The sequence below is a fragment of the Equus asinus genome, chromosome 1, assembly GCF_041296235.1.
Source record: "Equus asinus isolate D_3611 breed Donkey chromosome 1, EquAss-T2T_v2, whole genome shotgun sequence".
Taxonomy (NCBI): domain Eukaryota; kingdom Metazoa; phylum Chordata; class Mammalia; order Perissodactyla; family Equidae; genus Equus; species Equus asinus.
Genome location: NC_091790.1, coordinates 112,846,632 through 112,873,731, shown reverse-complemented (window position 1 = coordinate 112,873,731; position 27,100 = coordinate 112,846,632). Strand labels below are relative to the sequence as shown.

Sequence of the window (27,100 nt, the reverse complement as noted above, 5' to 3'; positions counted from 1 at the left end):
TAATTCTAAATGTGTAGCCACCTTAACAGAGCTTCAAAATACGTAACACTAAAAACATTATGCTAAATGAAAAAGCTAATCGCAGAAAACCACATATTCTATGATGCACTTATACGAAACATCTAACAGACAGAAAGAGAGAAAGTACATTAGTGGTTGCATATAGCTGGAGAGGAGGCAGGAATGGGGAGTAATAGTTAAGGAGCACAGGGTTTCTTTTTGAGGTGATGAAAATATTCTATAATTGTGGTGATGGTTGCACAACTCTATGAATATACTAAAAACTACCGAATTACACAGTTTAAATTAGTGAATTGCGTGGTATGTGAATTATATCTCAATAAAGCTATTACAATATAAAAAATACACGGAGAAAAATTAGCAAAACTGAAAGGAGAAACAGTCAAATCCAATGTTACAGATGGAGATTACCAAGGAGACAAAAATTAGTAAGGATGTAGAGGACACGAAGCACTCTCTCAACAAAGCTGACCTAACTGACATTTACAGAGCGCTGTCCTCCCAACAAAAGCAAAACAGAGGGCCGGCCCTGTGGCTGAGTGCTTCTGTTTGCGTGCTCCGCTGCGGAGGCCCAGGGCTTCCACAGTTCGGACACGGCACCGCTCATGAGGCCACGTTGAGGCGGCATTCCACATGCCACAGCTAGAAGGACCTACAACTAAGATATACAACTATGTACCAGGGGGCTTTGAGGAGATAAAGCAGGGAAAAAAAAAGGCAAAAGAGACCTTCTTTTAAGTGTACATATAACATTCATCGAGATCGACCATAGAACAAACCCCAGGAAATTAAGAAAGACTGAAGTTACACAGACTATGTTCTCTGACCACAAGGGAATTACACTGGAAATCAAACCACCCCCCAAAAAAGTCTGGAAAAAATCCTCAAATATTGGAAAGTAAACAATACTCTTCTTCTCAATAATCCATGGGTTAAAAAAAGACACCAAATGGGAAATTAGAAAAATTCTGAACTGTATAATAATAGAAACACAGTATCAAAATTTGTGAAATATAGCTAAAATACTGCTTAGAAATTTAGTTTTAAATACTTATACTGGCACACCTCATTTTATTGTGATTCGTATATACTGCATTTTTTTTTTTTTTTTTTTTTTTTTTACAAATTGAAGGCTGTGGCAACCCTGTAACAAATGTCTATCGATGCCATTTTTCCAAGAACACTTGCTCACCTCGTGTGTCTGTGTCACATTTTGGTAATTCTCACAATATTTCAAACTTTTTCATTATTATTATCTTGTTATGGTGATCTTTGATGTTACTACTGTAATTGTTTGGGGCACCATGAACCACACCCATATAAGACAGTGAACTTAATAGATAAATGTTGTGTGTGCTGACTCCTCCACTGACTGGCCATTTCCCCGTCTCTCTCCCTCTCCTCTGCCCTCCCTATTCCCTGAGACACAACAATATTGAAATTAGGCCAATTAACAATCCTACAATGGCCTCTAAGTGTTCAAGTAACAGGAAGAGTCGCACGTCTCTCACTTTAAATCAAAAGCTGGAAATGATTAAGTTTAGTGAGGAAGGCATGTGGAAAACTGTTAGGCCTCTTGGGCCAAATAGTTAGGCAAACTGTGAACACAAAGGAAAAGTTCTTGAAGGAAATTAAAAGTGTTACTCCCATGAACACACGAATGATAAGAAAGTGAAACAGCCTTACTGCTGATGTGGAGAAAGTTTTAGTGGTCCACACAGAAGATCAAAGCAGTCACATTTCCAGAAGCCAAAGCCTAGTCCAGAGCAAGGCCCTAACTTCAATTCTGTGAAGGCTGAGGGGGTGTGGAAACTGCAGAAGGAAAGTGTGAGGCTAGGAGAGGTTGGTTCCTGAGGTTTAAAGTCGTCTCCATAACATAAAAGTGCAAGGTGAAGCAGCAGGTGCTGATGTAGAAGCTGCAGCAAGTTCTCTACAAGATCTAGCTGAGATAATGAAGGAAGCTACACTAAACAACAGACTTTCATGTAGATTGATTTTTCCTTCCTTACGTTGGAAGAAGACGCCATCTAGGACTAGCCATCATAGCTAAAGAGAAGTCAATGCCTGGCTTCAAAGTTTCAAAGGACAGCCTGACTCTCATTAGGGGCTAATACAGCTGGTAACTTTAAGTTGAAGCCACTGCTCATTTACCATTCTGAAAATCCTAGGGCCCTTAAGAATTATGCTAAACTACTCTACCTGTGCTTAATAAATGGAACAACGAAGCCTGGATAACAGCACATCTCTTTACAACACGGTTTTCTGAATATTTTAAGCCCACTATTGAGACCTACTGCTGAGAAAAACAGATTCCTTTCAAAATATTACTGCTCAATGATAATGTACCTGGTCACCCAAGAGCTCTGATGGAGATGTACAAGGAAATTAATAATGTTTTCATGACTGCTAACACACATTCATTCTGCAGCCCATGGATCAAGGAATAATTTTGATTTTCAAGTCTTATTAAGAAACATATTTTGTAAAGTTATAGCTGCTATAGATAGTGATTCCTTTGATGGATCTGGGCAAAGTAAACTGAAAGTCTTCTTGAAAGGATTCACCATTCCAAATGCCATTAAGAACATTCATAATTCATGAGAAGAGGTCAAAATATCAAGATTAACAGGAGTCTGGAAGAAGTTCATTGCAACCCTCATGGATGACTTTGAGGGGTTCAAAACTTCAGTGGAGGAAGTCACTGCTGATGTGGTGGGAAAACCATGAGAATCAGAATTAGAAATGGAGCCTGAAGATGTGACATGATTGCTGCAATCTCATGATAAAACTTTAATGGGTGAGGGGTTGCTTCTTATATAGATAAACAAGGAAAGAGGTTTCTTGAGATGAAATCCACTGGAGAACACGCTGTGAAGATTACTGAAAAGACAACAAAAGATTTAAAATATTACCTAAACTTAGTTGGCAAGGCAGTATTAGAGTTTGAGAGGACTGACTCCAATTCTGAAAGAAGTTCTACTGTGGGTAAAATGCTATTAAATAGCATCGCATGCCTCAGAGAAATCATCTGTGAAAGGAAGAGTCAACTGATGCTGCAGACAGCATCCGTGTACTATTTTAAGAAACTGCCACAGCCACACCAACCTTCAGCTACCACCACCCTCATCAGCCAGCAGCCATCAACATCGAGGCAAGACCCTCCACCAACAAAGATTACAACTTGCTGAAGGCTCAGATGATGGTTAGTATTTTTTAGCAATATTTTTCAATTAAGATACGTGCATTGTTTTTTTAGACATAATGCTATTGCACACTTAATACACTATAGTATAGTGCACACCTAACTTTTATATGCACTGAGAAACCAAAAAATTCACGTGATTCGCTTTATTGTGGTGGTCTGGAACCCAACCCACAATAACTCCCAGGTATGCCTCTATTAGAAAAGAAGAGAGGTTTCAAATCAATCATCTATGCTTCTAACTTAAGCTGGAAAAAGAATAGTAGATTCTTCCTTAAAAGAAAAAAAAGAAGAGCAGAGACAATGAAATAGAAAACAGAAAAACAATAGAAAAGAAATCAATGAAATAAATGGCTGATTCACTGAAAAGATCAATAAAATAAATTCTGCCAATATATTAATATAAACACAAAAATTATTAACAATATTAGCAAATTGAATCCAGCACTATTTAATGTATCATAAATATTATCAAATGTTATATCATATATATGTCATATAATCATGTATATATCAGATATATACACATAAACAAACATTTCTGTATAATACAGAATAACCAAGAGAAGTTCTTAATCCCAAGAACAGAAATGAAATCTTGGAACTACAGGACCTTAGGGTAAATCTATGTTTAATTTTATAAGAAACTGCTAAACTTCTACAGTTCCCAGAGAAGTGTATGAAAGTTCTGGTTAATCCACATCCTCACTAGCTTTTGGCACTTTCTTTTTTTTTTTTTCCTTTTAGCAATTTTAGTGGGTGTGTAGTGTTATCTCCTTGTGGTTTTAACTTGCACTTCCCTTACGGTACAATTATATAGAACAACTTTTAATGTGCTTATTGGCCATTTGTGTACCTTTTATAAAATGTCTGTTCTAATCTTTTGCCCAGTTTTAACTGGGTTGTTTGTTTTCTTATTCTTGAATTGTGAGAGTTCTTTATATATGTGGACACAAGTCATACATACATGCACACACCTCAGACATTTTCTCCCAGCCTGTACCTGCCTTTCCATTAGCTTAATGTATCGTTTTCTTTTATGGTTCATCAACTCTTTGCCTACTGCAAAATTTTCTCTCATGTTTTCTTCTAGAAGTTTTATAGTTTTAAGGGTTACATTTAGTTCTATATCCTATCAATTTTTTTTTTATGGTGTGAGAGAAGAGTCAAAGTTTTTTGGGGTTTTTTTCCTGCCTTTTTCTCCCCAAATCTCCCCAGTATATAGCTGTATATTTTAGTTGTGGGTCCTTCTAGTTGTGGCATATGGGATGCCACCTCAGCATGGCCTGATGAGCAGTGCCAGGTCCACACCCAGGATCTGAACCAGCAAAAACCCTGGGCCACTGAAGCGGAGTGCGCAAACTTAACCACTTGGCCACGGGGCGGGCCCTTAAGGTTTGTTTTTAATTTTTCTTTTGGGATATGGTTACCATGTTGTTCCAGTAGTGTTTCTTTAAAGACTCCCCACTGAATTATCTTGGTATCTTCATTGAAAATCAATGATAGGTCTATTTCTAGACACTGTTCTGTTCCATTGATCTTCACGTCTATCTTCATACCAATACCCCACTCTGTTAATGACTATAGCTTCATAGTAAGTTTTAAAATGACAGGTAGTGTAGTGTAAATCCTCCAACACTGTTCTTTCTTTTTCAAGACTCTTTTGCCTATACTAGGTTCTTTGTGTTTCTATAAGAAAACCTAGTGGGATTTTCATTAGGACTGAGATGATTTCTAGATCATTTGGCAAAGAACTGACACGTTAATAATCTTGAGTCTTCCACTCCATAAACAAGGTATATCTCTACATTTACGTAAATTTTGCTTAGTATTTCACAGTTTTTTAATGCTAATCTAAGTGGCATTATTTTCTTATTTTTCAGTTTCCAAATGTTTATTGCCAACATACAGAAACACAATTGACTTTTCAATACTGTCTTATCCTGTGACTTTGATAAGTTTGCTTATTTATTCTAGTACTTCTTTTGTAGACTTAGAATTTTCTCTGTACACAACTATTTTGCCTTACTCTAAGACCCTGTAATTCCATTTCTACGTATTTACTGAAATGAAATGAAATTATATGTGCACACAAAGGCTTGAAAGTGAATGCTCATGACAGCTTTATTCATAAAAACCCAAAACTGGAAACAAGTCAAATGTCTATCATCAGGTGAATGGATAAATCAGTTGCAATATATCCATACGATACACCAACTCAGCAACAAGAAGGAATGAACTACTAATACACGTAACAACATAGATGAATCTCAATAATATTACACTAAGTGAAGTAAGTCAGGCAACACATATGATTCTATTCACAAGAGATCCTGTACTAGGCACGGTTAACCTACAAAGACAGAAAACAGATTAATAGATGTCTGGAACTTGGCTAAGGATGGGGAAGATTATCTGCCAGGGGATATGAAGGAAACAAAATGTTCTCTGTTTGAGTTGTGGTAGTACTAACAGAGCTGTAGACATTTGTCAGAATACAGCAAACTGTACACGTATAATGAGTGTTGTGTTATTAGATGTAAACTATACTTCAGTAGTTGATTTTTTTTACAAACTAGACTCAAAGAAGGAACCTCAAATACATAAATCTATGTGAATCCTTTCTTTATAATACCTAGAGTGCCATAATTTGATCAATACTTCACAAGCCTATCTAGCTGAAGATTTCTTTGTAGTCTAAATCAATCCCAGTCTTTTATTTCAAATTGGTGTTAAACCTGGCTCTACGATAAAGTCAAGAATCTAATATTCTAATACCAAATGTCTTCTTGAGAAAAAGAGAACTCAAAACACCAAGATAAGTAAAAAGAGAAAGCACCAACTTTTAATATTGCTTAATTTAACAGCAAGGAATAATAATAAAAGGATCACAGACTGCATCAGAGCCATGAAGCCCTCTTATAGAACCAACAAAATTATTTTCTTGCCATCTTTAGTTGTAAGAGATTAAAGCAGCATTGCTATAGGACCCAAATTGTATTTCACAATAGTGAGAAAACTCATAGCTAGTAATATCTCATTCCAAATCTTTCACAAACATATTCTTAAATCTGGCCAGCTAATATATTAGTAGTTTGACGACAGTCTCTTTTACTGTGAAATTCCTAGCCACAAAGGTGCTTTTCTATTCAATATTTACTGGGAACTGTGGTGGGCCTGCGAAGGCCAGGGCACAATCTCTGACCTCAAATCACATATTAAAGGGGAGGAGAGCACACACACCAACAGTAAGTTAAAGCACCTAGGGGAGATTTATACCAAGTGCTCAGGCCATGAAGCAGAAACATTTATTTCCGAAAGAAAGCATAAATATGTGGCTAACTTTACTGAATACTATCTAGAAATCAGATTTCACCTTAAGTAAATCTTGATGCCACTCTTAAATCCTTTATAACTAACATTAAAAAAAAAATCTCATTAATTTGAAACAGGAGTTTATAAAGCTTTCCACAGAGATAAATCTGCCTTTACTCTTTGACAAAATTAATATTTTAAACCAGATTATAGGAAGAGCACAGAAACTACATGAGAACTAGAGATATTTGAAAATTACCATTTAACTTACAATTCAATTATAAAGCATTACTGAATTACAGACTCCTAATACAGTTTTGCTAAGGACCTCTCAGGGTTAGTTCAGCGGCACTGGCTGCTCTGTATACCTGAAACTGACAGCGCTCCATTTACGTTAAGAAAGGAGGTCAGTTTACACTGGCCTTCCCACTCAGTATTAATTTATAAAATATTACTATATATTTTCTCTTCTGAACAAAGGGTCAATCTTTTATCAGTAGCCCTTGAAAATAAAATTCCCTCATGTAGAAAATACAGATTATATTTGTCATAAAGTCTTAGACAAATTTTGCAATATTAACTTTTATTTTCAGAATTAAACATTTTTTTACTTAGAAAAATTTCTTACATATTTAGTATCTAATTCAACTGCTTTAATAAGCAAAATAGCATATTCCAACTTAAATTCCATACCCAACTACAAAATTTGAAAACAAAAACCTAACTGAGCAAATTTATCTTACAGTATAAATACAGCTTTGCTATGTGTGGTTTTTCAATAAATGGAAAATTTCTTAATGTATGAGATGACACCTTACGTATATTAAAGAATTACCCATTTTTTTAATCTATCAAAAGACTCAAAGTGAGACTTGCAAGCAAAGTCAGGAAAAATTAATACAGTAAGTAAACAGATCCTTAGTAGACTCAGAAAGGGAGCAGCCAGGTAGAACAGCATAAAGAGAAACACAGGAGTGGGGAGTCAGACAGACCTGAGATCAGATCAGCTCCACCACTTATTACGGGGACGACTATGAGAACATTATTTGACAGCACTGAGCCTCAGGGTCTTTGTGTAATGAACACGAGCTTAAAAGTAGTTGAGCGAATTAAATGAACATGTGTAAATGGGCATAGAGTAAGTACCAACCGAACTTTAGTTTTTCTTTTACCTCGGATAAGACAATTATTTTCACCTCTAGTCACTTAGAAAATGAAATTATTTCAGTCAAACCCAAAAGACTAAATCTAGGTTCTAGCAACTGAAAATCATTTTTAGTGCAATTATATAATTAGGATATCCAAACACAGGGAGAAATGAAACTTTTTTCCCCCCACAGTAAGAATTACTGAGAAACTTCCCCAGAAAAACTTTAGAAGCCAAGAAAATTTTTCATTAAAATAGCAGTAGTTAATATATACCACTCTCCACAGTGCACAGCCTTCAACACTCCAACAGCAGCTGTAGTCTGTCGTTCAAAACCTTGTCCTATGTGATCTGCATGGGCTCTTGTCCTGTCTTCAAAGAGCATCTCACGGGGCTCACTAGTTCGAGGTAGGTACTGCAAGTTTTTTATTTCATTGGTAGTCCTGTTAAAAAAAAATACACACACACACACACATACATATATGTGTGCCAGAGGGAGGGAGGGAGACACGGATGGACAGGCTTATGTATTACGGCTTAAATACCTTCAAACACTTGTATTGATGTACTGAGGCTTAACTGCCATCAAGCATTTATTAACCGCATAATTCAGACAAAAGGTAATTTTAAATCACCTGCACCCAAATCAAGTTCTATTTTTAAAATGAACAAGTACAAACAAAACACATATAATCCTCTCCTTTTTCTAAAACATACTTCCCAAAAGCGGCAGTTGTAAGGCAATACGTACTTGGATCAAAAACTAAATTACAGATGATGTGGTTTACCCAGGTTTCCCTGTACCCAAAATCTTTACCTTCAGATGTGGGGCTAATCGGTGGAACCATGCCCCTAACTCAGGTCACATGGCTAACACAAGGTATATATCCAGAACAAAAAGGTAACTTTTTAAAATGCTTTAATTTAATATTTATAGAACACCTACTATATGCCAGATACTATCTAGGCACTGGAGCTAGTGAATAAGACAGGCAAGTTCCCTACTCTCATGAGAGTTTATACTCTAGGGAGAGAAAGACAAAAAAATAAATAGCAAGAAAACACTAGGCAATAAGTGCTTCCAGAAAACATGCATGGTTTACGGGAGGTAAAAGGAAAACCTGAGCCCCACCCTGGAGGACAGCCATCTCCCCTGGCTCTCCCCCACTGCTCCCCTTCTAGAACCATACGCATAGAGAAGCTGCTGACTACTTAGCCTCACTCATTGCAGAAACCCTCTCCAACTTTGCTGCAGAAGGGGAAAAGGTGGTCATTTCCATGGGAGTCGTCATCTTAGGAAGATAAATACACGGTTTTCGCATTGCTTCCGGAGATAAACTGGGATCGCCCTCACAATTTTCTCCTCTCGTCCCAGTCTATCCTCTAGGGTCACTCTTCCTATGAGTGTCTCCCACCCTCAATCTCCTCTACTTACTGCTCTTTGTGCACTCCCATGTCACAGTCTGAGTACATACTTACACACACACAGATGATGCTATCACACACTCTTTCACGCTTTGTGATTAATGTTCCACACGTTAAGGCTCCACAGAAAGTTAGACACTGCTGCTGCTTCCTGTGGAAAGCTAACAGGCTTTCAAGCCCACAAGTCTGGTTGAATTAACACCACATTCTATGAATTAAGACTTCATTTAGCACAGTGCCTGGCGCAGTGCTGTTATCAGTTGGTCAGACTATAATGAGATGTGAAACCACCCCAGAGACCATGGGTCGTCATCCCTGAGGTGCAGGCAAGTTCCTCAAGGGGCTGGTGCACTCTCTCAAATTACGAGAACAAGTTTGTGCATGGTTCTCGGGAGAGGCTTTCAGAGTCTCAAAATGATTTATAAACCCAAGTTAAGAGCCACTGAGAAACACACCAATTTTACCATTTACTACTAATAAATTAGCTTGTAAAGACGTCATTCAACTAAGAACTATTTACTAAGCACCAGGCACTCTGTTTAGGTGCTAGAGACACATTCGCAACAAGAACACAGAGTCCCTGCCCTCACGCAACCTACAGTTTACTCAACGACCATTTTTCCCCGGTCTTTTTCTCTTTTTTAATTAATAATCACTATAATGAGTGAAAGCATCTTTAGGTATCTAAAAAAAAAACCCACATTATCTCTCCTAGCATCACCCACTCCATTCCCACCAATGTTAACCTAGCGTGCATTCTTCCACACTCTTTTGGGCTCACAGAATGTGTTATCATTTATACATGTGTATTTCTTTTCATAATAACAGAATCATCCTGGACACATTACTCTATGTTTTGTTCTTTTTAAGTGTCATGGATATCTTCCAGATCAACAGACATAAATAATTCATTTATTTTAACTATTTCACCATATTCTTTAATAGAAATGTACCAAAATGTATTCAACCATTCCCGTTTATGGGCATTCAGACCATTTAAAATCTTTTTCTCACTACAAATAATGCTGCAGTTAACATTCTTATATTTTTTAATAAACATTGATGATATAGCGGTTTATTTTTTTGTTTACTTGGTAAGGAAGATTGGCCCTAGCTAACATCTGTTGCCAATCTTCCTCCTTTTGCTTGAGGAAGAGTGGCCCAAGCTAACATCTGTGCCAATCCACCTCTATTCTGTATAGGGGTCACTGCCTCAGCATGGCTTGCTGAGTGGTGTAGGTCCACGCCCAGGATCTGAACCCTCAAACCCGGGCCATTGAAGCAGAGTGTGCCAAACTTAACCACTACGTCACCAGGTCAGCCCACAATTAACATTCTTATACATTTACTTTTAATATTTTTATTTCTTGGGACAGATTCCCAAAAGCAGAGGTGCTGGATCAAAGAACAAATATATGTTGAAATTTATGAGCTATTGTAGATTACTTTCACAAAATGATTATAGCAGCAATATACAAACGACCCTGTTTCCTCACATACCTACCAGCCTGTAATATTACTGCTCTATTAATAATTTTTGCCAATGTAATGGGTACAAATAATATCTCACAATTCTTTTAATATACACGTGACTGCCTGAGGTCTATTTTTCTATTGGGTTGTTTTACATTTTCCTTGTCAATTAGGGAATGCTATTTGACATTAACTTTGTCAAATGTTACAAATGTTTCAGTCCAATCTATCATAGTTTTGAACTGTGTTGTTGGTCTTTTCTCTCACAAATAATATTGCCATTATATTTTTTTATCTTGCTTACTGGGAAGGTCACTCCTAGGCTTAAAATTTGTATTCTGACATTTTTATCTTTTGTCTATTATGTTTAAATCTATAACTTACTTCTTGTCTGAAACGGGGGCTATGGCTTTCTCTTCTTTCAGATAGACTGTGGATTATGCCCGCAGTGTTCACTGAATAACTCTTCTTTGTCCCACCTATCTCCAATATTAAGTTTCCAATATACTTAGATCTACTTGTGCACTCTATCCTATCCCAAAGGACTTCTTGAGCTCTACAGTCATTTTTAGTATCTAGTAGCACAGGTCCCTTCACTTACCTTCTCCTTCACAGTTCTCCCGGCTATTTGCTGACTTTATTTTTCTTCCTTGTGAACTTTAAAATCATTTCATCTGGTGCTGGAAGTTTAAGTCTAATTGGAATGCTAAAAATTTCAAAAGACTATCATTTTTTCCAATCCAGAACATAGTAGGGCTTTCCTATTTGTTTAGATCTTATTTTATATCTTCCATAAAATGTTTTAGTTTTCTTAATATGCGTTCTTAATATTTCTTACTAAACTGATTTCAAAATAGTTTACAATGTCTGTTGTGAATGACATTTTTTCCATTCCTAATTACAATCTATTGTCATTTGCCTACATATTCTCATCTTATTTATATTTGATATTTTATAAAAAATTATATCAGCATACGTAGCCATTTTTGAATTTATATTCCAATTATGCTCTAAACTTTCCTTTCCTTCTTCCTCTAATTGTCAACACACACACACATACACCTCAAGATACAAACACCTATTCCCGGCAACAAAAATGTGTATCCAACATACCTTTTCCTTTTGAAAGGTGACTTTGGCATATCAGCCACAGGGATCATTTGTTCTCCTGGGCGTACCCACATGATGGGACCATCATCACTATCTTTTCGACTCTCTAATTTTAGACTAGATAGTGTCCCCCATGGCAGTGTACACTAGAGGCAAATAATTACACAGAAATCAATTATTTTCAAAATGTAACTTCAAATATACATTAAAGAATACTGCCCCCTAGACAAAATTTCATATATACCTTTATACTTATACATTTGAAATATCTATCTATATTGAACATATTCCTATATATTAATATATTTTCCTTCAAAAAATTCTATTTCAAATACAACAAGAGATTAATTATTCTTGGATGGCTCCCTCCTGCAACCCTGCCAGAGATATGATTCACTGTATTCATCATTTGTTATTCTTCCTTCTACCAAATGTATGAGTCATATGATGTTAATAAGTTGGCCAAATAAGCAAGTGTTCTCCACGAGAATCTATAAAAATGAACAATTGAGTTAAAAAAATGGATACCTCAAAAAAAATGGATATCACTTTGATTAGCTATAATCAAAACCTAACAAAACAAAAAGGTAAACCAAAGCAAAATCAAAATTTGTTTAGTAGTTTCTTGAAAAGGCTGGTAGTCTCAAAGCAGAGACTAAAATCTTTGAAAAGAAAAGAGAAAGAAATAAATTTTTAAAAAAGAGAAAGATTCTCCATTTTCCAAAAGGGAAGGATTGTCAAACTAAAATTCTCCAGAAAGAATGCATTTAACTCATTTCCTTTTAAAATTAAAATATGCAACCAAATTCCATGATGTCACTGGGAGAAACAGAAAAGGAAGAAAAGGTTTAAAAGGAATAAAAAAGGAAATGAGGGGCCGGCCCCAGGGCGCAGTGGTTAAGTTTGTGCGCTCTGCTTCAGTGGCCCAGGGTTTTGCTGGTTCGGATCCTGGGCACAGACATGGCACTGCTCATCAAGCCGTGCTGAGGCGGCGTCCCACATGCCACAACTAGAGGCACACACAACTAGAATATATGACTACATACTGGGGGGCTTTGAGGAGAAGAAGGGAAAAAAAAAAGACTGGCAACAGATGTCAGCTCAGGTGCCAACCCTTAAAAAAAAGAAAAAGGAAAGGAAAGGAGAATGGAATGGGGTAAAAAAAAAAAAAAAAAAAAAAAAGGGGAAGAAAAAGATATATATACACAGAGATTAGAGAACTGAGCAAGCAGAAGTGAAAAAAGAAGAGATATTCAACAGATTATGTGGCAAATACTGGAGATAAACTGATATTATCAGATTCTGACCTTTAAATTATTGATTAAATAGTTAATCTAATTACATAGCTCACAGATTTCTCTCTCAATAGGACAGACTCAGCGGCCGACAGGAAGAAATATTTTCTGGAATGCAGAGACTGTTGGGGAAAAAATGAATCTGGCTAGAGACCATGTAAAGAATTTAAAGGGGCCTTAAAGCTACACAGTCTAAATGCCTTATTTTATGGATGAGGAAACTAAAGCCCAGCAAGTTTAAATGGCTTGCCCAACACAGCTAGTGTAGCCATGACTGAAATACAGCTGGACAGTTTCCCATGCCAGTTTTCCACAATGCCAAAGTGCCATTCCTTTGTCGTAAACACTTTAATTTAGTAAGCATTCTTCCTGTACTTTTTTTTTTTAAAGATTGGCACCTGAGCTACCATCTGTTGCCAATCTTTTTTTTTTTCTTTTTCCTTCTTCTTCTTCTCCCCCAAGCTCCCCCATACATAGCTGTATATTCTAGTAGTGAGTGCCTCTGGTTGTGCCCTGGACTTCTTAAACCTTCTAGTACTCAGTTTATAAAAAGCTGACAAACAGATGTAACAATTTCCTAAAGTGGCAGCAACAGGCAGGAGTTATTTTCTGGTCCACCACTTAGCTTTGTCCTTCTAACTAGCACCTGAGGAGTCACACACACACTACACAAGAATTACTTTTAGTTTCTCATCTCTTCCTTTCCTTCCCTCCAATTCAAATGAAATCAAAATTTTTATAATGCAGAAAGAGCCATGATTTGTATCATCTGTAGTGTGAAAGTAAGACCCACAATTTAGATGCTGGATACTGTTTTCTCTTACTTTTAAAAATGGTGAATCTTCCAACATGTCAAGGAACTCAGGGAAGTAATCTCCCACTTCTTCATCAACTGCTCCCACCAAGCTGATCTGTCGCATTGGGCCAGCTCTGTAAGTACCGTGAGAATACGTTCTTTTTACCTAAAGGATATGGATTTAATTAAAAGTTATATATAAGATAAAGCTTACTACCATTGCATAACACTAAATTATATTGTCTAAGAATGTTAGAACATAACATGAGGCAAGCAAAACAAAACAAAAAAGCCTTTACTAACAATAAAAAAACAAGGCATTAAAAAAACAACCATCTGCCTTAAATCAAGCTATTTTACCTTCTCTAGCTATTCCTACATACTACTCATGCAAACAGAGTTGAAATAAACAGCATAATTTTAGACACTGACTATAACTTCTAATAATACAGGTGTTCATTATTTGATGTATAATGCCACTGAAATTATATTCAAAAGTTCGTATAACTACATTTTCCTAAATGATTCATACTTTTCATCAGAATTTTGAAAAGCAGACCCTCTAAAAATATTACATTTAACCATCACCAGTGGTTTGTATGTCTAAAAGGCCAGCAGGAATGATCTTCCCTTCTAGATCTTGCCATATTAATGAAGATCTACTTTACATTTCTATGATTAATTCTGATGAAAAACTACTAGAGATTGAGAGCCAGGAGTCCTAGGTCCCAAATCTACCTTTGGTATCTACGAGCTATGTGACCTCCAGAAATCACTTAAATTCCTTGAGTTTTAGTCTCCTTAACTGGAATAATTTACCACAGATTGCTGAAGAAAACTTAATAGTTATATAAAGCCACCTGCATAGTGCTAGCAAATGGGTATCACTCAAATGTCAACCAAAATAAAACAGCCTACACCTCAAGAACCATTGGTACCAGAATTTTCATAAGTACATTCAAATCCTTCAAAGAAACCTATGCCTTTTCATACACTAACACTAGTAAACAAGAGTCTTTTTTAAGCAAAACAACTTCCTCATAAACAAACTTTAAAACAAATCCTAATTATATCTGCTGATTAGCCTATGTGGCCACTAAATTTCGGCAGATCACATTATCACAGTTTGCCTGGGTCTATTTTAAAATTGAAAGTCCTGTATTAAAATTGAAAGTCCTGTATCCCAGACAAACCCAGATGGTTAAAAGTATTCACATCACAAGCTGAATCCCCAAGATCACAGCTGGCGGAGAGTATCATGTACCAAAGTACCTAAGCCCTCACCCATATAGTTCCAAAAACATGACTATAAAATTCTATCATAATAGAATAATTTGACTAAGACATTAGAGAATTTTATTATCAAACTCAGCAAAGCAGTATAACAATGATACATTAATTCTTTAATAAGTTTATTGACCAAAATTCCAAGCTTAACTTTTCATGAACTGTCAGAAATTTACTTCTTAGAACCATAAACATTCCTCCAATCTCCAAGTTACAAAAAAAAATTGAGGTTCTGTGTCCCCATTTTCTACTCATGGTCTCATTTTTTTTTTCTCTCTCAAAAGTTCCTAACACCTCCTATACCGAGAGAACTAAAATTAAAACCTGACTCGACAAGTCTTTAGTAAGCTCAAGTTTAGATGAACTAACAGCACCATGATAGGAAAATTAGCCCTAAGTATGCATTTCTGTAACGCATTCTAACAAAGATAAGGGTATCAACTTGAAATTTAGCAAATTTACCAGAACTGATATAACACCTCGATTCTGTTAAGTGATTCTGAGTTTGTGGCCTCAGTTTGGATCTGCAAATGAGCATATGAGTTTTGAGAGACCTCATGGCCATTCAGTGAAATCAAATAACTTACATTGTAAAACACACCAATTTTCCAAGTGCTCTGAAATATTTCATTAGACTTTTAAAAGTCACATTTGGAAGGTAATATTTCCATTTCATACACATAAATAAATTTTCTGTGCCTCAAATTTCCTTATCTTGTTTAATTCATCTAAAGCATCTAAATCATTAACTAGGTCTAGCAAAGCCAGAATCAAATAAGTCCTTACCACTCAGCTGGTTCATTCTACTACATTACAGTATCAACAATGATCAACTGAATAATTCAGGTAGTGACTCAATGGTCAACGAAATAATTTGGGCAGAGAGGAATATTCAGTGAGAGAAATCTTCTAAAACACTAAGCACAACCCAATTCATGAGTGCTCTCAAAGAAATGGGTACTTTGAACATACTTATAAAGCGAAAGTCAAATGGATAGATGGTCCACTGGCCTTTTTTCCAAGAGAGTATACTCAAAAATTAAATACATGCATACAACAGATACACCAATAAAGAATGCTCTTTGATGTGAGTGTTAGGAGACATTTAGGAGTCAGAGATAATCTTCCATGAGGAAATATAAGTCTGAAATTTTAACAGTGAATTTATCTAGTAGGTAAAAACAAGTCATACTATACACGTAATAATTCATTTCTCAAATAATTGAAATAGTTTTTGAATTCTACCTAGCAGTGGCCATGCAATCAACCACTTCCATTCTACAAAAATGATCCAAAACCCTACTATAACACTATTAAGCTATAGAGAAGAAAGGATAAACACAACTAATAATCAGAAAACCAAAACTAATTGTTAACAAATTTAACATTCAGCTCTCTTAGAGTAAAATTTCTTTGTTTAAATGTTAAGTAAAACATGTAGCATTTAGTAACAGAAGAAAATGGGTCGAGCTTCTTGGGTGGTAATATTAAAGACAAACGATGTTTTACGTTATAACTTAAGTGCTTTACTAACTTTGATTTAACCGGATGTTGCTATCTTAGCTTAGAATGATCATTTCATTGATTGAAGAGGACATTACTGACCAAGCCATCTTATTTCATTCAAATTACACCTTTACATTAATTTCCAAGTTTACAAATGTAGTTCTCTGTTTAAAAATAAAATAAAATGAAATATATCTAAATTAGTACAGACCTAAATATTAAAAATTTTAACATAGATTAAATTAAACCAAACTTGATTTTCTTTCCCCCTCCAATGTCTCTTCTGAGGCTACCTAAAAAGAAGCTGTATCTTTTTTTTTTCCTTTTCTTTTTTGGAGAGGATGACTGTCCCTGAGCTAAATTCTGTACCTATTTTGTATACGTGACGCTGCCATAGCATGGCTTGATGAGTGTTGTATAGGTCCTCGCCCAGGATCCAAACCCACGAAGCCCAGACCGCTGAAGCAGAACATGTGAACTTAACACTACACCACCAGGCTGGCCCCAAGAAGCTATATCTTTTGATGATTTTTTTAAAGTATGGTCCTACTAAAACTCATAAATACTTCACAGAATATTTAGAAGAAACTGAATTTTAAAAACTAATGTAAGAGACTTTACTTGTTGGATTATAATCTTAAACATTGCATTTGAATCTTCATAGTTCTTGTCTCCTCATGGCAAAATACATATACATTACATGTAAAATTCACTGACACACATAATTTACTATAATAAAAGTACAATTCTCTCTCCCTCTTCACCAAAATGTGCTGAAACTGCAAAGTACATCCTGTTTCTCTACTATTAAAACCACCAGTAAATTCTACTAGAAAGTATGGTCTTTATAAAAACTATATATACTTAGCTATCATGTTTAAAATGAAACAGAAATTTTCTTCAAAAACATTTATTCTCCAAATATTAAAGATAATACTATGATAATCCAAGAGGATGGATACAAATCTATTTAAATTTAAAATTAAATTTTAAAAAGTAAATTGAAGTCATCAAAATATCTTAGGTTGTGAAAGTAATTTGAATTTTAAAATACATTGTGATACAACTCAATTATACACCATTTGATACAACTTTCTAGTGTAATAACTCAATACTTCAAATATACACTAAATCAGTTGCATCCATTAATTTAATGTTTTAAACATGGTAAATTACACATAACAATGTATTCAGATTCAAAAAGTATATACCTCGATGAAATATATAGATAGCACTTAAGCTGTTAAAACAAAATACAAGAATATAATCCACACATTTTCACAAAAAAGTAAATACTTCTTGATTGAGGTGACACCCATTTTACTGCAAGCACTACATAGCAAATATCCAGTTTTCCCGAGTACATGGAATAAAAGTAAAACTACAGTATCATTTTTAAAAAAGCCTCAATTCTCTTAAAATCATCTATCCAACAATTACAACTCAATGACAGTGGGGTGGGGGGAGGAAACAGGTAAGGGTTGAAGGAATCTCTAAATAGCCAAATAAACGCCACAAAGACCGCGATTCATAAAAGGGCACTCTTCTTATATATATTTTCTACATTAGGTCTAATTCTAACTAATCTCTAAAACCATAAAGGATAAGAAACCACAGATATGGAAGGGGGAGGAGGGGCAAGAGGCAAGCACAACTGTGGCTCCCCCAGGACATCAGTATTACAACATCATAATGACAAACCTACATGGAAAACAAAGAGCTAAATTATGCTGCATATGCTCAGTAAAAAGTGCATCTTCATCAAAATCTCAGTACTTAAAACTACATGCTTCCATTATAGAGAAAAATCATCTATCAGGAAAAGCTCACATCCTGACAACACTGGACACGAGATCACTGTATCTGCTTCTATTCACTTCAGTAAACATCAATCAAACCATCAGTTTCCTAATGCAGTTAAAAAATTAACCCGAAAATATCAAAACATGTCACTCCTTTAAAACGTATCTTATATGATTCCTAAAAGAAATGCAGAGCCACAAAGAGTACACATATCGTTCCTTCCAATTAGGTATCGCTCTCTCAAAAAACACCACAATAAGGGGCTGGCCCCGTGGCCGAGCGGTTAAGTTCGCGCGCTCCGCTGCAGGCGGCCCAGTGTTTCGTTGGTTCGAATCCTGGGCGCGGACATGACACTGCTCATCAAACCACGCTGAGGCGGCGTCCCACATGCCACAACTAGAAGGACCCACAACGAAGAATATACAACTATATACCGGGGGGCTTTGAGGAGAAAAAGGAAAAAATAAAATCTTTAAAAAAAAAAAAAAAAAAAAACACCACAATAAAAGATGGAAATACCTTTTTATATATTTGCAAAAGCTTATATTTAAATACTAAGTTTATATTTAAATAGCACCTTTTAGAACAGATGTAACATTTTAAACCTAAATCTCCTCCCTACAGTCTCTCTACCCCACAAAAAAACCTACCACCATCATTGGTCAAAAGTGACTGCATTTTCTCTTTTCCCCTCTCATATTCCCTATAAACTTTACAAAGGGAAAGAAAAAAGCAGGAAATAGGTGACTTCTTGTATTCACTGCCAGTAAATTGTCAAGAACAAAATCTCAGAAGTTTTGGTTAATGGGAAATGAATTGTTTAAACTAAAATTCTGTTCATTCCTCGTGTAAAGTAATCTTTAAAAACATACAAACAAAAAACCTTATGATCCTGGGGCTGGCCCCGTGGCCTAGTGGTTGAGTTCGCGCGCTCCGCTGCAGGCGGCCCAGTGTTTCGTTGGTTCGAATCCTGGGCGCGGACATGGCACTGCTCATCAAACCACGCTGAGGCAGCGTCCCACATGCCACAATTAGAAGGACCCACAACGAAGAATACACAACTATGTACCGGGGGGCTTTGGGGAGAAAAAGGAAAAAAATAAAATCTTTAAAAAAAAAAAAAAAAAAAAACCTTATGATCCTGAGGTCAGCTGGCTACAAAAAGAAAAAAAGTAGCCTTCCTGACAGGAAATACACTGCCAAAAATAAATCCATAAGATTTATCTTAATCTATAATCTTAATACTGCTTTCTCTTATTTTACTTATAAAAATTGCTGCAACAAGGGAAGAAGCAAGTATGGTAATACGCAAGTCAAAAACCATGAAGCATTTGAAACAACCTGCTGGTTCCCACAATGTGCCCCCTGCTCTGTCAGTCCCTGCAGAGGAGACTGCAGCCCAGTGAGCCTGGAAAACTCTTCCTGCTGGGGAGGCTCACCACACACTGGCTGTTATAGTTTCTGATAAGTGCACAGTAAACAAACAACTTATTTGGCCCGGATTACACAAACTATTTTGACTTCAAAACCTGTTTTTCTTATTAGTATACCTAACAACATCCCAAAATAATAAAAGTTCCACAAAATACTTTAATAGTGATCCATAATAAATAGAGAAGATATTATAAATGTTTCTAGCTAAGTATCAGCATCAATGTCAAGAAAATACAAAAACAGGATAGTTATTAGAGCCAAAAATTGAGGAGGTGAGGGGAGAAGAGGCTGTTGGTTCAATTCTGCTGGTTTGCGGAGGGAGTGGAAGAGGAAAGAGGAGAGTCTCGAATTTTAAAAAATAAGGCCAGCTCATCATCTTCTGACAGAGGCAATCTAAACATCACACATAAATAAACGTGCCACAAGGGGGAGCCATACCCCATCACATCTGGCATATCCTTTCAAATCAAAATAATGACATTGTTAATCAACATTTTATTTAGAAAATATCCATATAACTTCAACTAAAATAAGAACGAAAGTGTTATTCATTTTAAAATTACTACAATAAAGAAAAAAGGCTCCATTCTCAATTAGAGCATCTGGTACCTGCCATAATAATATCTTGTATATATTAGTTTATAAGCATTCAAGGAAGATGTGACAGGTACAATTGGTCAAAATGAAAATTTAGTACAAAGGCAGGCAATGGTTCAAAGATGACATATCAAATCGTCTTTATTGACCTAGCACAGTGAATGACCCCAGCATGAACTCAACAAATGTTAGTTTTCTCCCCTCATTCTGCAGAGGCAAGGCTAACAAATCAGATTGTTTCACTATTAATATATTAGCCATTTAATCATAAATTAACACCTGACATAGGTTTTTTGGTTTTTTTGTGTGTGAGGAAGATTGTTGCTGAGCCAACATCTGTGCCAATGTTCCTCTATTTTATGTGGGACACCGCCACAGCCCAGCCTGAAGAGTGGTGCCAGGTTTGCACCTGGGATCTGAACCCACAAACCCAACCACTAAGCCACCAGGCCAGCCCCCTGACACAGGTTATTTGATACAAACAACTTAGAACCAGAATAAAATAAAAAAACAAGATTTAGAGTCTGGGGATGGGGAACGAGTGATTAGAAGACAATTGCTCCAGTTTTCATATTCTCAGAGCTCTTACTACAGGGTTCAGAGTGCGTGCTAATTAAATACTGAGTGACAAGATAGAACTCTCATTTATTCCTTGACAGAAATATTTACTCTAAGACAGAAATGTCATTTATTCCTGTCTTACTCGCCTTTTTGCTTCCCTAACATCAAAGACACAGGAGAACAATAAATGTCCAGATGACTATTTGAACAAAACATAGATGGCAGAAAAACTAGGACAGATGTGAAAGACTGGCAAAAATTGTTCCAAACATGTATGCTCACTTTGAACAAGTGACTGTGCCACTCCTATTGTCAACAAGTGAATCTGGGTTTGGTCACGTGACGTGCTTTGGCCAACGGGACATTAGCAAACACAACACAGGCAGAGGCTTGTGCACTGGAGACTGCCCTCTTTCTGCTCGATGGAATCCTGCAACTCTCGCTATGCCTATGAGCCCAGGCTAACCTGCCAGATGATGAGACAAATATGAGCATCACCCCACCGACCCTGCACCACCTGCCAGACATATAAGCAAAGCCTGCTAAGACCACCTGACATGTCCACCACCAGAAATGGGAATTAGGCCATCCAGCTCCAGCCAAGCTGACAGAAACCAAAAGAACTGTCCAGAGAGCCCAAAAGAACTAGAAGAAACAACTTTAAGCCACTAAGTTTTGAGGGTGTGTGTTTGTTTACCGCAGCAAAAGAAATGATATAGATGAGTTACAAACTTTCAACAAAAATCCGTGTATATGTTTCCATTCTCAAATAGACCCATATCACACAGTTTGATTGTTATTATACCACTAACCTCAGAGCCACATCATCAGAGAAATGACATGACCTATTAAAACAACATATAATTCCACATGATCTTCAACATTTTCAGACAACCTGCAAGGATACAGATGAAGATGGAAAACAGAACTATACAAGTAAAAAGAATTCCAAAACCAAAGACCAAACAATAGCACGTCTTGATCCTTTGTCAGTGTCGTGCATGTGTATGTGTATATGTGTGTGTCTGTGTTTACACACACATATATACACATACACTCAAAGAAATCTCAAATTAACATGTTCCAAGGAGAAAGGCTGAACAGGTGCAAAAAGGAGTTTCTGTGAAAACTGCAGAGCAGTATCACAGATACAAACACTATCACTATATAAAGACCATAGAAATGGCCACGTTAATTTGTCAGCTTTTAGTTTCTACAGAACTTAGGGCAAATTACTTTGATTGCTCTGATTTTAATTTAAAAAAAAAAAAAAAGAAAACTAGTTTCATGAGGATGAACACAGAGCATGGACTTGGTTTGGGTTCCACAAGCCACGGGCAGTTGGAGCCATGAGGTGGCACGATATGGGGTCACCATTCACACTATTGTAATCACTGCAGCAACAATTGACGGTATTAGTGGCCCTGCTGGTATTGCTTCTTTGAGTCAGACCTAAACTTGGACATATGAGCACCTGTCTTAAAATTCAAACCAATGGGTTTTTATTTACAAGATTCTAAGCTTCACTATTTGCACAGGTTACAATAACATAATACAAGAAAACACAAAATACATATTTTAACATTATTATATATTCTATTTTATCCACTAAAAAACAGTACTAATTAATTACATAGATACTTATTATCACTATCATGAATTTCTTTAATGCTGCTAAACGTATTCTCCAAAGTAAGATCAAACAAAAAGAGTAAAGGTCAGATCCGCATCCTTCTTTTTCAACTCACTCTATTATCTCTTATGTTTCTGGATCTTTTGGATACTGCTTTTTTTAACTGGTTTTGACTGGATTAAAGGTTTTCAGAATATAAAAAGTAGAAAGGGGAATTAAAGAATAGTTACTGCATTACAAAATTTTGAAACTTTTCTTTACAAGTCTGCTCTCCTCCGCTCTGTAAAAAGCACTACCTCACACCTAAACAGGTTCTACTGAATCTAACCTACTGAACTGAGTTAATCAGAAGCCATCAGGACCAAATTATCAAATATTATTCCTGAGCAACCGCCAGAATGTGAATTTGGCTTTACTACCCACAACTTGTCTTTGTTATGGTTGATATTAAGTGAAACCACATTCCAATATTGATACCTCCCTTCCTTTCCCTGGAATACTAACAGGCATTAGCTCAATTAATATTATCATCTCAACTAATTCTTTTGGTGAAGACAAATTCACACAGTAGTCTGTAGGCTAATTCATTTGAATCAGCCACCAAACATATAGAGCTTCACTATGTCTCTCCTAACAAGCATGCATGGTAATGCCATAGATAAGGGGAAGGCAGATGCTGCAAGAGAAATGAGGTACATGATCCATTTTCAATTTCTCAAGACAAGTGTTAATGTCATACTCTAACAGGTGCCCAGAGTTTCCAAGTTCTCAAAGGAGTGATGAACAAAACGAAGTCCTCAAATACCTAGAAATAAATCTAACAAAAAATGTGTTAAGATCTGTAGGCTAAAAACTAAAAAAACATTATTGGGAGAAAATAAAATGACAAATGAAGGGAAATACCATGATCACAGACTGGAAGATTCAATATTGTAAAGACATCAATTCTACTGCCTACAGACTCAATGTAATCCCAATCAATACCCCAGCAGATTTTTCTGTAGAATCTGATAAGCTAACTATAAAGTTTATGTGGAAATATAAAGAGCCAGGGAAATCTTAAAGAACACAAAATAGATAAACTTATTCCACTAGATATCAAGATTTATTAGAAAGCCATAGCAATTAAGACAAATAGAATAATAGAATTAAAGAGAGCCCAGAAACCCACATATATGATCAACTGATTTATGACTACGGCAACACTGCAATGTAACAGGGAAATGGGTGTCTTTTCAATAAATGACTGTGTCCGCTGAATGCCTATAGGAAAAATGTGAACCTTGATCTTTATCTCATACCATATATATACAAATCAATTCCAGAAGAACTATAGATTTAAATGTGAAAGATGAAACAATAAAAGTTTCCAGAAGAAAACTTCAGAGAATGTATTAATGATCTTTGGGGTAGATGAAGATTTCATAAAGAGGACACAAAAAGCAGTATCCATAAGTAGGGGAAAAAACCTTATAAGTTAGATTACATTAAACTTAAGAACTTCTAGCCATCAAAGACACTCAATAATGAAAAGGCAAGCCACTGAATGAAAGAAAGTATTTGCAATACTTATAGCTAACAAGATTCTTATCTACAATATACAAAGAACTCCAACAAATCAATTAGAAAAAAAGTCCAACAGGGCAAGAGTAGACCAGGTACTTTTACAAAAGAGGATATACAACTGGACAATAATTATATTAAAAGGTGCTTGACCTCCTTAGTCATCAGAGAAATGCAATTTAAACCCACTAATTGATACAGTAATACAGCCACCAGAATAGCTAAAATGGAAAAGAGAGACACTATTAAGTGTGCCCAAGAACATGGAACACTGCTGGTGGGAATGTAAACTGGGACAATAACTTTGGAAAAACTGCAGTATCTAGTGAAGCTAACATTTGCATACCTTTTGATCCTGAAATTCCAATCCTATGTATAGTATATAGCCAACAGAAACAAATACATATGCTCACCAAAACACATGCACAAAAATATTCATAGCATCTCTGTTGTAACAGCCCCAAAGTGGAAACAACTCAAATATCCATCAATAGTAAACAGAATAAATAAATTGTGGTATATTCATACAATAGAGTATGATACAGCAATGAGAAAACAAACTTACTAAACACAAGATGGATGAATCTGACAAACACAATGCTAAAGGAAAGAAGCCACACATACCAATGTACATACTATTTGATTCCATTATATAAAAGTTCAAAAACAGGTAAAATTTATCTGTGGTGTTCGAAGTCAGGAGAGTAGTTACCTAGGTGTTTGTGTATGTATGGGGGGTCAGGGTACTGACAAAGAGAGGCTTGGGGAGGGCTCTGGCTACTAGTAATATTAGTTTTAAAATCATGGGTTTGTTCACTTTGTAAAGATTCATCAAGCTACACATTTATAATATGTGCATTCTGTGTACATATTATACTTCGGTAAAAAGCTTAATTTTAAAAATCAGTTTTAAAAAAGCTTTAAAAAAGTTTATCTTTAAACAATTTAAAAATTAAAATAGAACTAACATATGGTCCAGTATGTCCACTTTTGGGTATTTATCCAAAGGAAACGAAATCGCTCTCGAAAAGATATCCGCACGCTACGTTCACTGCATTATTTACAATAGCCAAGACATAGAGACGGAAAAACTGAAGTGCTCCTTAATGGATGAATGGATAAAAGAACTGTGGTGTGTGTCTGAGGAATACTATTCAGCCACAAAAAAGGAAGGAAATCCTATCATTTGAGACAACAGGGATGGACCCTGAGGGTATTATGCTAAGTGAAATAAATCACACAAAGACAAATAGTGTATGCCTCACTTGCACGTGGAATCTTAAAAACAAACAAACAAAACCTGAATTCATAGATACAGAGAACAGACTGGTGGTTGTTGGGGGCAGGAGGGATGGGGGGCAAAATGGGTGAAGGTGGTCAAAAAGTACAAACTTCCAGTTAATAGAGTAAATGAGTCTTTGGGATGTAATGTACGTCACAGTGACTACAGTTAATTCTGGATTTGTATATTTGAAATTTGCTCAGGGTAGAGCTTAAAAGTTCTCATCACAAGAAAAAAAACCGTACTGTGTGCAGTGATGGATGTTAACTAAACTTATTGTGGAAATCATTTCACAATATATACATATATCAAAGCATTATGTGCACATCAAAACTAATACAATGTCATGTCAATTATCTCAATAAAAAAACATTAGTTAAAAAAAAAAGAAAGGAAATCCCATACCCATTAAGCAGTTACTCCCCATTTTCCTCTTCCTCCAGTCCCTGGCAGCCACCAATCTACTTTCTATTTCTATGCATTTACCCACTCTGGATATTTACTATACATGGAATCACACAACATGTGACCTTTTGTGACTGGCTCCTTCCACCCAGCAGAACGTTTTCAGGTTCATTCACACTGCAGCACATATCAGTACTGTACTCCTTTTCATTGCTGGATAATACTCCATTGTGTGCACATACCACAATTTAGTCAACTCCTGGTCCATATGCAAAGCAGCTGCAGTGATTTCTGATCTTCCGTCCTTGCTGAACTCCCTACCATCAATTAACACACTCTTAAGAGGCCTCACTCAGAAGGCAGGCAGCGCTGGTCAACAAATGGAAAGCTGTTGTAAGACTGCACTAAGTCGGTATAACAACTATCTCTGTATAACCTGTTATATTCTATGAAGCATCTCTAACAACCCTGTGAACAGAGTACTATTATTATCTTTATTTTGTAGGTGAGGGCACTGAGACATAAAGAGCCTAAGTAGGGGCCAGCCCCGTGGCCAAGTGGTTAAGTTCGTGCACTCTGCTTCAGTGACCCAGGGTTTTGCTGTTATGGATCCCGGGCGTGGATACGGCACTGCTCATCAAGCCATGCTGAGGCGGCGTCCCACACAGCAGAACAAGGACCTACAACTAGAATACACTACTATGTACTGGGGGGCTTTGGGCAGGAGAAGAAGAAGAAGAAGACTGGCAACAGATCTTAGCTCAGGCGCCAATCTTAAAAAAAAAGAGCTTACACAGCCATCCAGTGTCACTGGTGAACAGCAGGAGGAGGATCTGACCCCTTCCCTTTCCACTCGCCCCATATGAGAGGTCATCCAGCCACGCTCAGTAAGCCAGCCACAACCCACTACCTTAAAATACTACTATCAAATATTTCTACAAATTAAATTTGGAAGACTGGTTCTCACATTCAAGACAATAAAAGTCTCGAGGTTTAGCTCTAAATATATGTTTGTAAGTCAGTCCCTGTGTAATTCATAAAGCATTTTCCCAAATAAAAAGCTGTATAAACGGTTTTAAAAAATCATTTCCTGAAGGGATACCACCAGTTAGGTTGAGAGAGCTTTTACTGGGGAAAGTCAAGAAATTAGAAATAAAACTAAGCTACAGTAAGCATGCTCATTTTTCTTCTACCACTCTCTCTGGGATCCCATGCGGGTTCATGAAGCCAGCACGTAAGGACCAA

General features: G+C 36.3%; 1 protein-coding gene across 1 annotated transcript in view; it reads right to left on the bottom strand.

Annotated features, from left to right (window-relative positions):
* The window catches only part of RSBN1L (round spermatid basic protein 1 like), a 71,482-nt gene that overhangs the window by 5,717 nt on the left and 38,665 nt on the right, over positions 1 to 27,100 (bottom strand). Inside the window, exons 4-6 of the mRNA XM_070505830.1 lie at positions 13,813 to 13,950; positions 11,697 to 11,839; positions 7,961 to 8,128 (exon numbers count right to left, since the gene is read on the bottom strand). Of these exons, the coding sequence (XP_070361931.1) occupies positions 7,961 to 8,128; positions 11,697 to 11,839; positions 13,813 to 13,950 (449 nt within the window). The remainder of the gene's footprint in view (positions 1 to 7,960; positions 8,129 to 11,696; positions 11,840 to 13,812; positions 13,951 to 27,100) is intronic.